At 37.4% G+C, this 15,541-nt stretch overlaps 1 protein-coding gene across 6 annotated transcripts in view; it reads left to right on the top strand.

The window, feature by feature from the left end:
• Positions 1-14,743, top strand: part of TMCC1 (transmembrane and coiled-coil domain family 1) — a 114,513-nt gene extending 99,770 nt beyond the window's left edge. For all 6 annotated transcript variants that reach the window (XM_087923739.1, XM_026722892.2, XM_026722898.2 and 3 more), the window contains 2 exons: positions 6,608-6,743; positions 10,535-14,743. In XM_087923739.1, coding sequence (XP_087779865.1) covers positions 6,608-6,743; positions 10,535-10,849 — 451 coding nt within the window. In that variant the 3' untranslated portion in view covers positions 10,850-14,743. The remainder of the gene's footprint in view (positions 1-6,607; positions 6,744-10,534) is intronic.
• The last annotated feature ends 798 nt before the right edge of the window (positions 14,744-15,541 follow it).

Genomic DNA, 15,541 nt, shown 5'->3' with positions numbered 1-15,541 from the left:
TAAAGGTTCTGACAAAAGATATATAATCACGTTTAAGTAGACCTAATAACTGTCTGAGGCAGCAATGGTTTGCAGTTACAACTTTCCAACCAATGCCTGCATTTATGACAGCATCTATCTCAGTCATGTTTACCGTTACAGACAATTAGTATGCATTGTCCTATGCCCAGTCCATTTTTTCTTTCTCCCCTCCCCCAACTTGCAGAGCAGATTGCCTGAACAAGACATCTCTTGCTGAGTTGCTTGTCTCCACAGCACAGTGCCTCTCTAAAAAGTGCTAATCACAAGTTAACAAGTTCTGTGAACTAAATTGATGCTAGCTGGAGTTGCTGCCAGTAACTGACAAGACTTGAATCTTTAGCTTTTGCTAGCCTTCTAAGAGATTTGGGGTTCAGAGACTGAAGCATGTATGCTAGGCAAACAGATGATGCCAGCACATTTCTTTTGATGTGTATTCCACACTGTGTGCTTGCTTATTTTCTTGTAATCCCTTCCTTTTCAATGAATGCAAATACAAACATTAGTTTACTCCTTGCTAATTATCCCAGCACAGAGTCAGCATTCCAAAACGTTACACTTATTGACTGTGTCACTTAAAAACCAGATTGCTGGTCCAAATTGTACTTGCTAAAGGAGGACTACCTGTATGGCAAAGAGAGGTTTTTCTTCTCTCACAGTATTAGAATTTGGATCCATCCATTGAAATCAAAATTAAAGGAGCTATTTATTTAACAATACATAATTAAATTATGGAATTTGTTGCGATCAAAATGGTAATATTTTCCAATTGTAGTGGTTTTTAAAAGGTCTTTCAACCTGTGTTATCATGAATGGCTTTATATTATCTTCTGAATCCCAAGGAGAGCATATGCTGAATGCCAATTGTTGTTTGGCAAAAGTAAAACAGGACTTATCATCCTTAGGTCCTGTTTGTCAATTTTTTTGGTTGATGATTTACATCATAATATTGTGGACTAAATTGGTTTTTGGTCTTCCCCAGTAGGCCTCTTATATTTTTATCTTTTGTAACCTTTGGATTTTTAATAACCCTGTAATTCAGTATATTCTCCTTGGACAGATTTTAAATTTGTAAAGATTTAGGAAATAAATCTTATGCTTGCATGTATATTTTGTCTCCCAGGCACTCAAGATGTCACATCATTTGTAAAAAACTAAAATAAATGAAAATGTTGCTGTATTTTTCTAATTTTAGAGCTTGTATGCAAAAAAAACCCAAAAAACCTAAGAGGGTTCTCTAAAGTTTTCATCCATGAAAAGTTTCACCATTTCAGCAGCAAAATCCCTTTTCCCTTTCCCACAGCAAAGGGAGAGGTGAGATTAGCAGAGTTGAGCAGTGATCTCACATCTCTTTTCTAATGAGGATAGTGCATCCCTCATACCCTGGGGACTATTTCCTGAACCACATTCAACAGAAACACTCGGGATTTAATTATATTGGGAGAAAGCATGTAGAAACCTCTGCTACCTCTAGTCAGGGCTCTCTAAATCGTCTAAGTATCTATGGATTTAAGTTTCTCCAATTGATAGATGTGTCCTAATGGGCTTATCCATTCCCATTTCACCAAGGTGGTTATCTCTAGAGCAGGGCTGTCCAAACTTGGAAACTTTAAGACTTCTGGATGTCAACTCCCAGAATTCCCCAGCCAGCATGGGTGGCTGAGGAATTCTGGGAGTTGAAGTGTACACGTCTTAAAGTCGGAGAGCCCTGCTCTAGAGATAACCACCTTGGTGAAATGGGAATGTATAAGCCCATTAGGATACATCTATCGATTGGAGAAACTTAAACCCATAAATACTTAGATGGTTTTAAGACTTAGTGAAATGGGAATGCATAAGCCTATTAGGACACATCTATCGATTGTAAGAAACTTAAACCCATAAATACTTAGATGGTTTTAAATGTAGACAATATGGAAGGTAGTGCCTGGCTGTTGGTACACTTCATATCCTTCCTGTTTATGGGATATGAGGAACAGCATATTGGCTTGCAAAGCAGCCTCTAAAGTAGAGATTCTAGTTGCATAAAATAACATTAGCATGCTTAGGATAAAATGGGTTGGTTGCACTTACAAGCCTGATGGTTAAGATGTGTGATAGCTGACTAGTGTTCGCCTTACTTCTAGCTGCATAATGAAAGAAAAACAGATACATCATCATCCGTTTGTGAAATTAAGAGGAAATATGAATAAAGACAGTCTTGATTTCTGGAATAAAGTGTGCAAGTAAAGGTAATCCTTGATATATGACTACAATTGAGTCCAACATTTCTGTTGCTAAGCGAGACATTTGTTAAGTGAGTTTTGCCCCATTTTGCAACCTTTCTTGCCACATTTGTTTAGTGAATTATTGCAGTTATTAAGTTAATAACTTGGTTGTTAAGTGAATCTAGCTTCTCCATTGACTTGCTTCTCAGAAGGTCACAAAAGATGATCACATGACCATGGCGATACTGCAATGGTCGTAGGAGTAAAAATCAGTGATAAGTCCCTTTTTTCAGTGCCATGGTAACTTCAAACGGTCACTAAATGAACTGTTATAAGTCAAGGACTACCTGTATGCACAGGGGAGTGAGGGTATAGATTTAATTATGAATGAAAAAGGCTAAAACGTATGTCAGAGAGTATGAATTGGTATTTTCTATGTTGTGGGTGTGTATAGAAAGGAATCAATAGATTGGTGATAGTTAATGAGTTAATGGAGGAAACAGAGGTGACTTTTGGGGACAACAGTGCACCATTCTGAATAAATGTAATCCAAGGAAGCTGAATGGATGGGTAGGAATAAGACAGAAAGACACAGACCCAAATTATTGGTATGTTTGAAAACTCCAAAAATGACAATTTGGCAAATAACTGCCTAGAAGACCCTGTTTGTTTTGGATATATGAATTATTTATTTTATTTATAAATTGAGTGAATGACTACAAATATAAAAGTAGGACTGGTTTGATTTTGTATAATTAATTTAAAAAAAAACATTAAAAGATGATGAATTATTCTATTTATTTTGAAAAAACAGACTTGAAATAATACAAAAGTAGCAAAAGAAATAAGAATGCAAGGTCAGAAATTATGACACAATGACAATGAGAGAAAAACTGTGAGAAATACATCAAGAAAGGGATGCAATTTTGTAGCCAAAGAGAGCAAGGAATCAATTAGATTAAAAGAAGCAGAGAAAATGCAGAGAATTCTTGACGGGTATTAAATTGTTTAAGAAATAGTTGAAGAGCTTTGAAACTGAAATGAGAGAATGCTGAAACGAATATTTTAAAGATTTGTACAGGAATGATAGATTGAAGAGTACAATTCAAGAATATTAGTGTCTAGAACATAGGTAATAAATATTGTGAGCGTCTTGAAGAATGGTAAGAGTTCAGTTACATATTATGCAGGTGGAGAAAAGTTAAAATACGGATTGTTTCAACACATTTGTGTAGGTTGCATCTGTATCTCAGCATTGGAAGAACAATGTTATTGCTCGCTTTTATAAATGAATGCAAAATTAATAAGGGATTTGTTTTTTAAATTTGCCTAAGAAATGTTTGGCAACTTTCTGATTGAAAGGGTATAAGACAATGAGCAAAATTTGGGAAATGAAATGTAGCTTTACGGCAAGTCAGGGGTTGTGCCTGTGGACAGATTTTTTTTTCTCTCCTCAGCAGGTCATTAAGAAACATGACCATGGGAAGACTGCAATGGTTGTAAATGTGGAAAATGATTGTAAGTCACTTTTTTCAGTGCGATTGTAACTTTGGATGGTTACTAAATGAACTGTTGCAAGTTGAAGACCATCTGTATTTGGTGTGTTACGAGGACTTGATATTCCCGAATGAAGCCAAAATGACATCATTTCACTTCGTTGTACTGAGAGAGTACCATAAACGGTTTATGTATGTTGTCAGGCTTCTTGGTAGGCTGTTCTGAAAACTTGTTTCAAGAGGCATCTCTACTACTAAGCTAAGAAGCAGCATGAACTATCCGAATGAAGCTCTAGTCTTGTGTCTCTTTTCACTCATCTGTGTTTTGCAGCGGACCAAAAGGACCTTTTTTTTTGCGTGGGAAGCCTGGTTTCATTTTGTCCTTTGTGTGGGCAGTGGTATCAGCTGTCTCATAGATGAGATGAAATAATTTGCAAGGCTAGGAAGTTTGAAAAAATGTAATGAATGCTGTTGGTCTAAACCACTTTTAAGTATGCTTCCTTTTCTTATGTCTTTAATTTCTTTGGCATATTATTTCTTCTTCTTTTCCTATACTCCGCACATACCCCAAAAGACAATATCATGAAGGCTTGAAGTGTTGATTACGGAAAGTTTGTAGGGTCACGATGCCCACCCAGCTTTCTTGAGACGCAGCCCATCAGCAATAGCAATAGCACTTAGAATTATATACCACATCACAATCCTTTATAGTCCTCTCTAAGCGGTTCACAGAGTTAGCATATTGTCCCCAACAATCTGGGTCCTCATTTTACTGACCTCAGAAGGATGGAAAACTGAGTCAACCTTAAGCTGGTCAGAATCGAACTCTGGCAGTGAGCGAGATAGCCTGCAGTACTGCATTCTAAACACTGCACCACCACAGCTCCTATCCAATTAGGTGATGTCTGAGCTACAGCTTGCAAACATTGGATAGTATTAAAGAATGTTAAATAGGCAACATTAAAATTGATGAGGCAACTGTTAGGTTCCTGCTTACTTATATCATTGGAGTTGTGCTAGTGCATATGATTACATTTATTGCATGTGTCACTGGGCTCATGTGTGCCATGTGAACAACAGCAATTCAGTTATGTCCTCCTGCATTCAAGCATTATGCTACTTCAAACACCTTACATATTCTTGCTGCTATTCTAAAAATAACAAGCAAAGGAAAAGCTCTCACTTCCCATGTTGCTGAACTGAATATATTTATTCACTTAGCAACAGTTTCAATGAAGGGTTTATTAAAACATTTTTTCAGTGCCATTGGAGCATTTTCCCTGACCAGAGGTTTGACTGCAAATAAAAGGTGAGTTTCTTTTATTCTTTCTCTGTAATTCTACCTCGTGAATAAGCAAAGAAAGTTTGGAAGCTCTCTTTTACACACCCATATCCTGTTTCCTCCTGTTGTGTTTGACTATTTGAACATACACATACTTAAATCAATTATTTCCCTTTTCCTTGTACATCTAGCAAACTATTTCTAATTCATTTATGAGCCGGAGAAATCAGAGTAAGATATTTCTTATTAAAATTGAATTGATTATTTTCTTCTTCTTCTCTCTATCACTTGCAGGTTGTTCTTTTTTGTAACTGTGCATAGTATAACCAAACATGGCTTTTGCTGCCTAGCAATTTTTCATTCTAGATGTTTTATGGAGAATTTAGATATTAGCCTGTAATTTTTTTTAGTATAAATTTGTTTTTCTAACCCAAACTGACTAATCCAAACAGTTAAAAAACAGCAGAATAACCATTTAGTTTTTCAAGTATGGCTAGGAAAACGCACAACTAATTCCTAAAGGGAATCTCCCCAAATGTTGGGAATATCAACTACTGTCCTATCATCCACAGGATGGAGAGCAATTTCACAACATTCAGAGCAATTTTTCCCACTTTTCTAAAATAGTTTCTGAAAGTACAATTGTTCTTAAAGAAACAGCATTTTAAAACAGTGAAAAAAAAAACAATTTTCAATTCTAGTTGTGAAAACTTTCCGGAAAAATCAAGGGAGCAGTTTGAAATTGAGAAAGAAAAAGCAACATAGTTACTATTAGGTTACAAAACTGATCAGAACTGAAAGCATTCTTGTCACCATGCTTTCTTGAAAGTACCTTTTTCCCCTGAGATCAAGCAGGCCCCTATCCTCGTGGTCTTCCCAGAAGCTCTTAAAGAGTTGCCTTTCCCACAAGCCTTGAAGTGATGATGTATGGTGAGAGCCAGAGCCCAGGGAGTCTTCTCAGTTCTTATTCGTGTGTGTGTGTGTGTGTGTGTGTGTGTGTGTGTGTGTGTGTGTGTGTGTGTTTGATACACTGGGCACGCTCTGTTTGGCTGATTTTTATTCTTTTTATTGTCTTTATTTTATTACTGTTGTGAGCTACTCAGGGTTATGTTACATATAAGGGCAACTATACAATTTTTTAAAAATAAATTCTGTGTGAAATTGCATTGCTTCCCTCTTCCAAGATACTTCATTATGTTTTCCCTCGTTTGTTTCAAAGTGGTGACTTCGCCTAGGAAACAGGGGCAAGGGCTGAATTCAGATTCAACTGTTTAGGAACGTTCAGTTTGTTTTGGTATATATTCCAAAATTAGAAAGCATAACACCAAACTAATTGGTAAGACTCATATTGAAGATTGTACACATTGGACTGATGATGGAACAGTCAACTCTGGATAACATCTTTGAGCATTTGAAACCCTACCAAGAGATGAGTCTGATACAGCTTAGGAAAGTGCAGATCATTTTATATCATTGTAAGTCATGTTCACTAGCTAGATCCTATTTTCAAAATTATTGTAATTGTCTTGATACCTAGGAAATTGTGCTGATATCTTTAAAAGAAAAAAAATGACAGCCACGTGGGTTTTTTTTTTCTGTTCTAGATGTGAGCGACTAGAAGAACAGCTGAATGACCTGACTGAGCTTCATCAGAATGAAATCCTCAATTTAAAACAGGAATTGGCCAGCATGGAGGAAAAAATAGCTTATCAATCCTATGAACGAGCCAGAGATATCCAGGTCAGCAGTTGTTTGTATTTGCACTTCATTTACGTTATATCTGCTGAGCATTTTTCACAAACATTGCTCTATTTCAGTTTATATTTTAATCCTCGTTAATAGTAGAATTGAGATACTAAATCCCAAATTATCTTAATTTTGTGACCCTTACTGGAGCCGGGATCAATATACCTTGGCAAAATTTGTTCAAATCCTATTAAGAAATTCCTGGTAAAGAAAAGCTGGCAGGTTTACAATGAAAATCAATTCATTTCCTGGCAAACTTGCTTCCATCTTTAGAGAGAGTTATAATACAGGTGGGTTTGGAGACATGTTTATACCATCGCAGACAGTATTTTTTATAGTATTGTTCCCAGTAAGGCTATGTTTGCTATTAATTTTAATGAAATGTGGAAATATAAAGAGTAACCAGTGTAATATGTACAGGTGAAACTCGTAAAATTAGAATATCGTGCAAAAGTTCATTTATTTCAGTAATGCAACTTAAAAGGTGAAAGTAATATTTGAGATAGGCTCATTATATGCAAAGCAAGATAGTTCAAGCAGTGATGTGTCATAATTGAGATGATTATGGCTTACAGCTCATGAAAACTCCAAATCCACAATTTCAGAAAATTAGAATATTGTGAAAAGGTTCAATATTCTAGGCTCAAAGTGTCCCACTCTAATCAGCTAATTCTGCCATAATACCTGCAGCGGGTTCCTGAGCCTTTAAATGGTCTCTCAGTCTGATTCAGTAGGAATCACAATCATGGGAAAGACTGCTGAGCTGACCGTTGTGCAGAAAACCATCACTGACACTCTCCATAAGGAGGGAAAGCCTCAAAAGGTAATTGCAAAAGAAGTTGGATGTTCCCAAAGTGCTGTATCAAAGCACATTAATAGAAAGTTATGTGGAAGGGAAAAATGTGGAAGAAAAAGATGCACAAGCAGCAGGGATGACTGCAGCCTGGAGAGGATTGTCAGGAAAAGGCCATTCAAAAGTGTTGGGGACTTTCACAAGGAGTGGACTGAGGCTGGAGTCAGTGCATCAAGAGCCATCACACACAGACGGATCCTGGACATGAGCTTCAAATGTCGTATTCTTCTTATCAAGCCCCTCCTGAACAACAAACGTCAGAAGCGTCTTACCTGGGCTAAAGAACAACAGAAGTGGCCTGTTGCTCAGTGGTCCAAAGTCCTCTTTTCTGATGAGAGCAACTTTTGCATCTCATTTGGAATCCAAGGACCCAGAGTGTGGAGGAAGAATGGAGAGGCACACACTGCAAGATGCTTGAAGTCCAGTGTGAAGTTTCCACAGTCTGTGTTGATTTGGGGAGCCATGTCATCTGCTGGTGTTGGTCCACTGTGCTTCGTTAAGTCCAGGGTCAATGCAGCCGTCTACCAGGAGATCTTGGAGCACTTCATGCTTCCTTCCGCAGACGAGCTTTATGGGGATGCAGACTTCATTTTCCAGCAGGACTTGGCACCTGCCCACACTGCCAAAAGCACCAAAAGCTGGTTCAATGACTGTGGGATTACTGTGCTTGATTGGCCAGCAAACTCGCCTGACCTGAACCCCATAGACAATCTATGGGGCATTGCCAAGGGAAAGATGAGAGACATGAGACCGAACAATGCAGAAGAGCTAAAGGCCACTATTGAAGCATCCTGGTCTTCCATAACACCTCAGCAATGCCACAGGATGATAGCTTCCATGCCCCGCCGCGTTGAGGGAGTAATTGCTGCAAAAGGGACCCAAACCAAGTGCGGAGTCCATATGCATGCTTATACTTTTCAGAGGTCCAGTATTGTTCCATGTACAATCCTTGTTTTATTGATTGCATATAATATTCTAATTTTCTGAGATTATGGATTTGGGGTTTTCATGAGCTGTAAACCATAATCATCTCAATTATGACATATCACGGCTTGAACTATCTTGCTTTGCATGTAATGAGTCTATCTCATATATTAGGTTCACCTTTTAAGTTGCATTACTGAAATAAATGAACTTTTACACGATATTCTAATTTTTTGAGTTTCACCTGTACATTTCTTCAGGAAGCAGAACTTCTTAAAGATGATTTTTTTAATCTGGGTATATAAAGTTATACCCAAGTTTAAATAGAATTTAAAGCTTAAAAAATCTGGAACGTTAAAGAACTGAGCTACATGTTCACTCAGAATATTGGTTTATCCCTTACAAGAAGGCTAATTCCATATGAGGCTGATAAAACTTTACACTGAGATAATCTCTGCCACATGGATCTATCCCCCAGAGGATTTGTGGAATGGGGCTGGTTTTCAATCCTGTGTAGAAAATTAAACTATGTTTGTCCCAATGGTGTTGTTCAAAAGACAATTGGATTTCCTTGGTTTTTCCTTTAATTTTTTTTGTGTCTCATCTAAGAACTTCAGTTCTGAAGTTCAGGTTAGTTCAGTTCTGAGGTGAAGAAGCTTTTTGGATGAGAAGCAAAATGTTTTCAAGGTAAAAAAAAAACCCAAGAAAATCCAGTTGCTTTTTGAACAGCACCTTTGGGACAACCATGATCTGGATGATTGAGAATCTCCATAAATTATGTTTGGCCTCCTCCCAGCTATGCTTCAAATATAAGAATACACAAGAGCAGGAAAGAGAGAGAGAGAGAGAGAGAGACATATTTAAGAAGAGATTAATGTAGAGGAGAAATTTAGCAACCCCATTTTCCACCATCCTGTCATTTGGCAGCTTTTTTGTGTGTGGGAATATAACATCAGATGCAAAAGCATAGATGCAGGCAGACTTTTAACCACACAATCTACCTTTTTCTTGGTTATGAATATGTAGGTGGGCAGTAGTAGCGGACATCTTCAGGATCACACTGGTTGCAGATGATTCAGTAGTTTTTTTCACCACTTAAAACTTTCAAACCCCATCCAGAAAAAAGGGGGCCCTGCCCCAGTCCATTTTTAGAGAGTGATTCCCAACATGCGGCTCTCAAAAGCTACAGAAGTTGTGCACTCCTGACCAAAAGGAATTTATTTACACCAGTGGCTTTATTTTTGCTTCAGCATAAATTATGCTTGGATGTTATTACTACAACTGGAGCATTTATACCAAGAAATGTCACAATGTCAGGTTTAAAATCTAATTGTCTGTGCAGAGAAAAATAAGCAGGCAAGTGAAATCAAGAGACAGTTATCCTAACCTGAAAGTCTCTTGATTCCTCACTCCATATTGTTCACAGCAGAAGACTGTAACATGATACCATGAATTGTAAATTACTTGTATTTGGGATTTATTGCCATTCAAATCTCTACAATTTTTTGGAGATTATGCCAGCCATATTACAGATTGGGCTGCCAGATCTGGGCAGTAGAAATCCTGATAACTATGGTACCAGATAGTAGGAAAGAGATACAGAAAACTAATATCTGTTGATTGTCCACATTTTTTTAAACCCAGTTTTGTAGGAACAAGCCTGGAGAAACCTTAATTTTGGTCCTGGATATGAAACCAAAGGAATTAGTCACATCCTGAAAAATGTGATTGCAGCTCCTAGAATCCCAAAGGCATTGTAGGGTGTGTTTAGTCTTTTATTTAGAAAATGTGCCAGGCTGCATTTCTGATTATTATCCTGTCAACTTCTGGCACCTGATATTTTGTCGGTGGACTGCTTGACACTTTACATTTATGCCTAGAGGTGTATTCTGTTTGGGTAAGAAAGAGTCTTGTATAAGATCTCATTGATCTCTCTCTCTCTCCTCTCTCTCTCCCCCTCCCCTCCCTCCCTTTTGAGGTGACTAAGCAGTTTTCTTGTGCTCAACAGGAGGCCTTGGAAGCTTGCCAGACCAGAATCTCCAAGATGGAACTGCAGCAGCAACAGCAGCAAGTTGTCCAGTTGGAGGGCCTTGAAAATGCCACTGCCAGAAACCTTCTGGGCAAACTAATAAACATCCTTTTAGCAGTGATGGCTGTCCTGTTGGTGTTTGTCTCTACTGTGGCCAACTGCGTGGTCCCCCTGATGAAGACTCGCAGCAGGACGTTCAGCACTTTCTTTGCCATGGTCTTCATTGCCTTTCTGTTTAAGCACTGGGATGCCATTACCAGCTACTTGGAACGCTTCTTTTCACCCCCCAGATGATGACAAGAACAGGCCGTTGCCTCACCCACTCGAGCTGGATCTGGCAAGGAAGTGCACCAAACTTAGTCAGCAGTTCCTTCCTCCACTGAAGACGTAACATGTCCGAGTGTGAATTTGTTTACAGTTAAAATAATATTTTCTCTCTGAGACATATTGGCAATAGTGAGGGTTTTTTTTAGAATTTATTAAAGAACTCTTTTTTTTTTTCTTTTTCTCAAAAAACTGTTTTTATGTAGCATGGTTCTCTTTGGATGCAAATCTTAATATTCTGTATGTGTACAGAGATAAAACACAAATCTGGAGCATACCAATGGGCAAATTAAATTATGGCTCGACTACTGTACTAAACCCAGTCGGAAGAAGAAAAGACAATTACATAAGTTCTAACTAAGATAATCCGGTGCATAGCGATACTCTTGATTATCCTACATTGCTACTGTGAAACCTGACCACCTTCTGTGTCTGAATGTATAGCTTCAGGATGGCTTTCTCTAGTGAAAGACCAATGCAATACATGGAACTTTCTGGATCTCTTCTTGGGTTTGCCTCTTCTGCTGTTTAAACTTTCTGGCTAGATACATGAAGTGGATTAGTTCCACTGTGTACAGTTCCTGCACAGTTGTTCTACAGTATTTTGAAGTAGCCCTTTGAATATTTTAAGCAAAAGCCCTTGGTTGCACTTTGACTGTTTTTTAATGTATGTATAGTCACAGATTTAAAAATCCAAATGGCATACTTGAAGAGTGTAATACTCAAACTCTCAGTGCTTCCTTATTGTTTCTAATAGGATTTTTTATTCTTATTGGGGATTGTTTTTGAACTTAATGGTTGAGAGCATCATCTCTTTTTCTCTTTCTTGCTCTCTTTGAATAAAGAAGTGACGTTCTTAAATGAAGAAGTGTGTGAATAAATATGAGCTACCTTGTTCTGAGATGATTTGGAAGGTTGCAAATAACATTTAATGTATCTCAAGTGCAAACCTGCTCAAATGTGATCTGTTTCCTCCTTAACTTCCAGACCTCACATTAAGAAAACAGATGATCTGATCCCTCCTGACAGGTCATAATGCCCGTTTGTTTTGTTTGGGAGTGAATGGGGAAACTGGAAATCTTGTCCCTGGTCCTGTTGTGTCTAGGCCAGTTATTTTAATGAGAATAAAGAAATCCTGGTTTGTTTTAAGAAAAATGAAGTTTTGAAAGCATGAGTGAGTGAGCTGTTCTGAGAAGAAAAATAGGGAGTCTTAATATCAATAATAAATAGGACTTAAACTTTTAAGTTTAGGCTCCTTCATGCCAAAGTTGGAGTGGTAGCTAAGATAGACTACAGTCAGTCAGCTTTAGGTCTATTGCAAAGTTACCCTGTGTCTCTAAGGAAGGCATAAATGCTTAAGGAAGCATCAAGTCATAAGGCCAATCCTTTAAATAGTACCCGAGTTAATGTGTTATTCAAATATGCCCTTGGGAACTGAAACCAAAGCTGTACTACTAACAAACTTAACAGTGTTCACGCTGTTGGTACTTTTTTATATTTAGAGTCAGCCTGTTCAACCTCATTTTGTTCCTATATAGGACATCATGAAATTAGTAAGATTTGGTGGCAGCTGAGCATTGTCAAGAAGTAGGGAAACAAAAGAGCAAGTAAACTGTATTTCCACACACACACACACACACACTAGTTACTCAACACAAGCTCGAAGCAGGTTCTTCCTGTTTCAAAGCATGTAAAACAAGAACTTGAGTAAATTGCATAGGTAAGTGTTCCAAACAGACATTGCTCTTGCAAGACATATATTTAGAAAAGCAGTGGCATGAGCTGCTTGTACCTCAACTTTCACTGCTTTTTCAAAAATGTAAACAGAGCCTAGACGCATATGAATATTCATTCTGTTAGTAAGTCTTCAGCCATGGTGTCATGTTTTTCCAAAACGTATTTAATGCTGGCCAACAAGTTTTATATTTGTGAAATTCAGAATTACAATTCTTAAGTTTAGCTGTTTACACTATGAAACAGTTAAGTATTCTTTCACATTGCCAGAATATAATTATTTAATTCTAACTTGACCAGTGTTTTATCTAAGAGCCCTAACAATCCCCCAAATAACCTACATAATGTGGAATTTTATACAGAAGTTTTTACTTCTTAGGCTTTATTATTTAAATTTTGTTTCTATCCCTTCTCCTCGGTTAAATGGAACTTGGCCTTCTGACTGTCAGCAAAGAAAACATATATACATAAAGCCTATATAGAGAAACTTCCTTTTGCTTTAGAATTAAATCATAATTCAAGAGGTCTAGCATATCATTTTCAGAATTGCAGTTCTTTATACAATCAGATCCCTAATGCTAACATGAACCACAGATTGGTACGAGGGGGGGGGATCTACTTATTCCCCCCAAAAAAATTGTTAATTTGAAGAGATTCTGGCTAACAACTAAGCATTCTGTGGCCCTAGCCCTATAGATGTAGATTGTTTATTACTATTTGTTTGTTAATATTTTCCTTCAATTTATTATCACTGCTCCTAAACAACTCAATACCACTCCTGTTTTCTGCATGTAGGGCATGATCTGGTCAAAACGTGCATTGCTTGAGATGATTCCTAGGGCCACTTTTGTGAAGTACGGAATTTTCTATAGATAAACTTAGCACAGCATATGAACAAATATGACCTAGATGAGTATTCATTATTCAATATTCACTGAAGTCTGTTAGTGAATACTTCATTGCTTTTTCTTGTAAACATTTATAATTTGTGTGTATTATTAGATAAATGCTACAACAGCTAGCATCTGTTTACCAGCAAAAAAAAAAATGTGTGATAGAGTCCTAATCTTCAGAATTTCCCCCCAAAAGATGTTTTGGTTTATGATTAAAACAGGCTTTCAATGCATTCTAAAGGTTTCTGTTCATATTTTATGAGATTGCATCCAATCTGTTGAATATTCTAACATAACTCGTTTCATTTTGCCTTTTTTTGCTAACAAATTCATTCATTCATTCTCACTGCATCATATTAGTTAACAAATGTTGTTTAAAAATGTGACTATAGCTTTAAACTCCTAATTCCCTTTGCAAGCATTTTTGGATTATTTGTTACAGATAGTGTTTGCAAGTAAGTGAGTGTGTGTGTAGTATTATTACTGATGTGGCCCTCCTAAGTTATGTATTGATTTTCCACAGTTTCCTTTTTGGTCGTATAAAGAACATATCAGATGGTCACAAAAAAGAAATGAATGTAGCAGATTGAATTGATGGGAACAACTAGCCTAGAATATTTTCAATGGTTCATAACATATCTAACCTTGATGGTTTTTTTAAAAAAATCTGAAGATACTACGTTCCAACATTGTTCCTCCAACCATAAACGATACATGCACAGAGTACGATCCCTGTATGAACTCTATGATAATATCAAGCATGTTTACAATTACTAGTTTCTAATTTGTTTATTCTGCATCAGTGGAGCCCAAACTATTCCATTTGGTCGGGCTATGTTGTAAGTGATGGGACTGGCCTTTAAAATGGACCTTCCAAAATTTAAAGTGCAAACAATGGGAACCGAGTTGCCCGATGATAGGCAGCTGTCAAATTCTTTAGCAGTTTTGAGAAATTCCAAATGTGGCAAAAGAGTTGTATGTCTGTGTGTGTCTGTGTTGTGTAGGCCAGGTGACATTGTGCATTAGTAGGCAACTGACACAACTGTAAGTGTAGTTTTTTTTTAAAAAGGATAAAATAAAAACTCACTTGCTTGGGATGACAAGTATGGCAGTGACACTGTAGTTTATAGAACTTTTAAGCTGCTAACTGTTGAGAAGGATTGACGTTTGTCTGATAGTCACGGGTTTGTCTGTGACTCATGCTGTATATAAAATTCAATAAAACCTCAGATATTCACTGTTGTGTGACTTAGTTGTTATGTGAGAAGGAGAACACACCAAGGAAATAATTAATGTTAAGGCAACTTTACATCCTAAGGACAAGAAATCGAAATTGCAAGAATGTAGGTCAGTGTTACAGTGGGTGACTGCTATCGAAACACAGGCATACTCAATTTTCTCCATGCTGCATGACTACAGGTTAAAATAGCACACAGAAAGTCAGACTGTCAGTTCTTGTAGCTCAGTCTTCCCTCATGTTATTTACATGAGACTTTCCAAAGTCATAGGCAGAGGTTTTTTTCCCCCAAATTGGCTCCATAGGACTACTTGATATTGGAAATACAAGTGATCAAAATTGAGAATATCTGTAAAAGTAGCTCTGTAGCCCTCCTCAGCCATGGGTTTCAAACTCTTGCCTTGAAAGAATTCTACGCTGATCCGTCTATCAAAGATCACCTGATGTTGTGTCCATAGAACAGTTGTGTGGGTGGAGGTACGGTGAAATATCTTGATCCTCCTCTAAAACCTCTTCTGGCAGCTGCATTAAGGTTTTCTTTGAAAACTGGCTTAAAATGTTCCAAGAGACTTCAGGAGTTCATCACCTATTCAGCAGCCAACATGTTGGCCTTCTTACAATAAAATAATCACCTAGACTGGTGAAGGCATGCAGAGAAGCAATGATTGGGAATAGAATGGATAAGCTGTATCTGGTTCAGCTTGATCGTTTAAATTGCCCAACTGAATGCATTCCTTGGACTGTTTCAAATCCATTGTTCCAGATGGCCTTCAGGAGGGAATTGGACTTTACTTTAAA

The sequence above is a fragment of the Pseudonaja textilis genome, chromosome 2, assembly GCF_049901715.1.
Source record: "Pseudonaja textilis isolate UNSWEBS1 chromosome 2, rPseTex1.2, whole genome shotgun sequence".
Lineage (NCBI taxonomy): Eukaryota > Metazoa > Chordata > Lepidosauria > Squamata > Elapidae > Pseudonaja > Pseudonaja textilis.
This window is presented reverse-complemented; position numbering and strand designations above follow the sequence as displayed.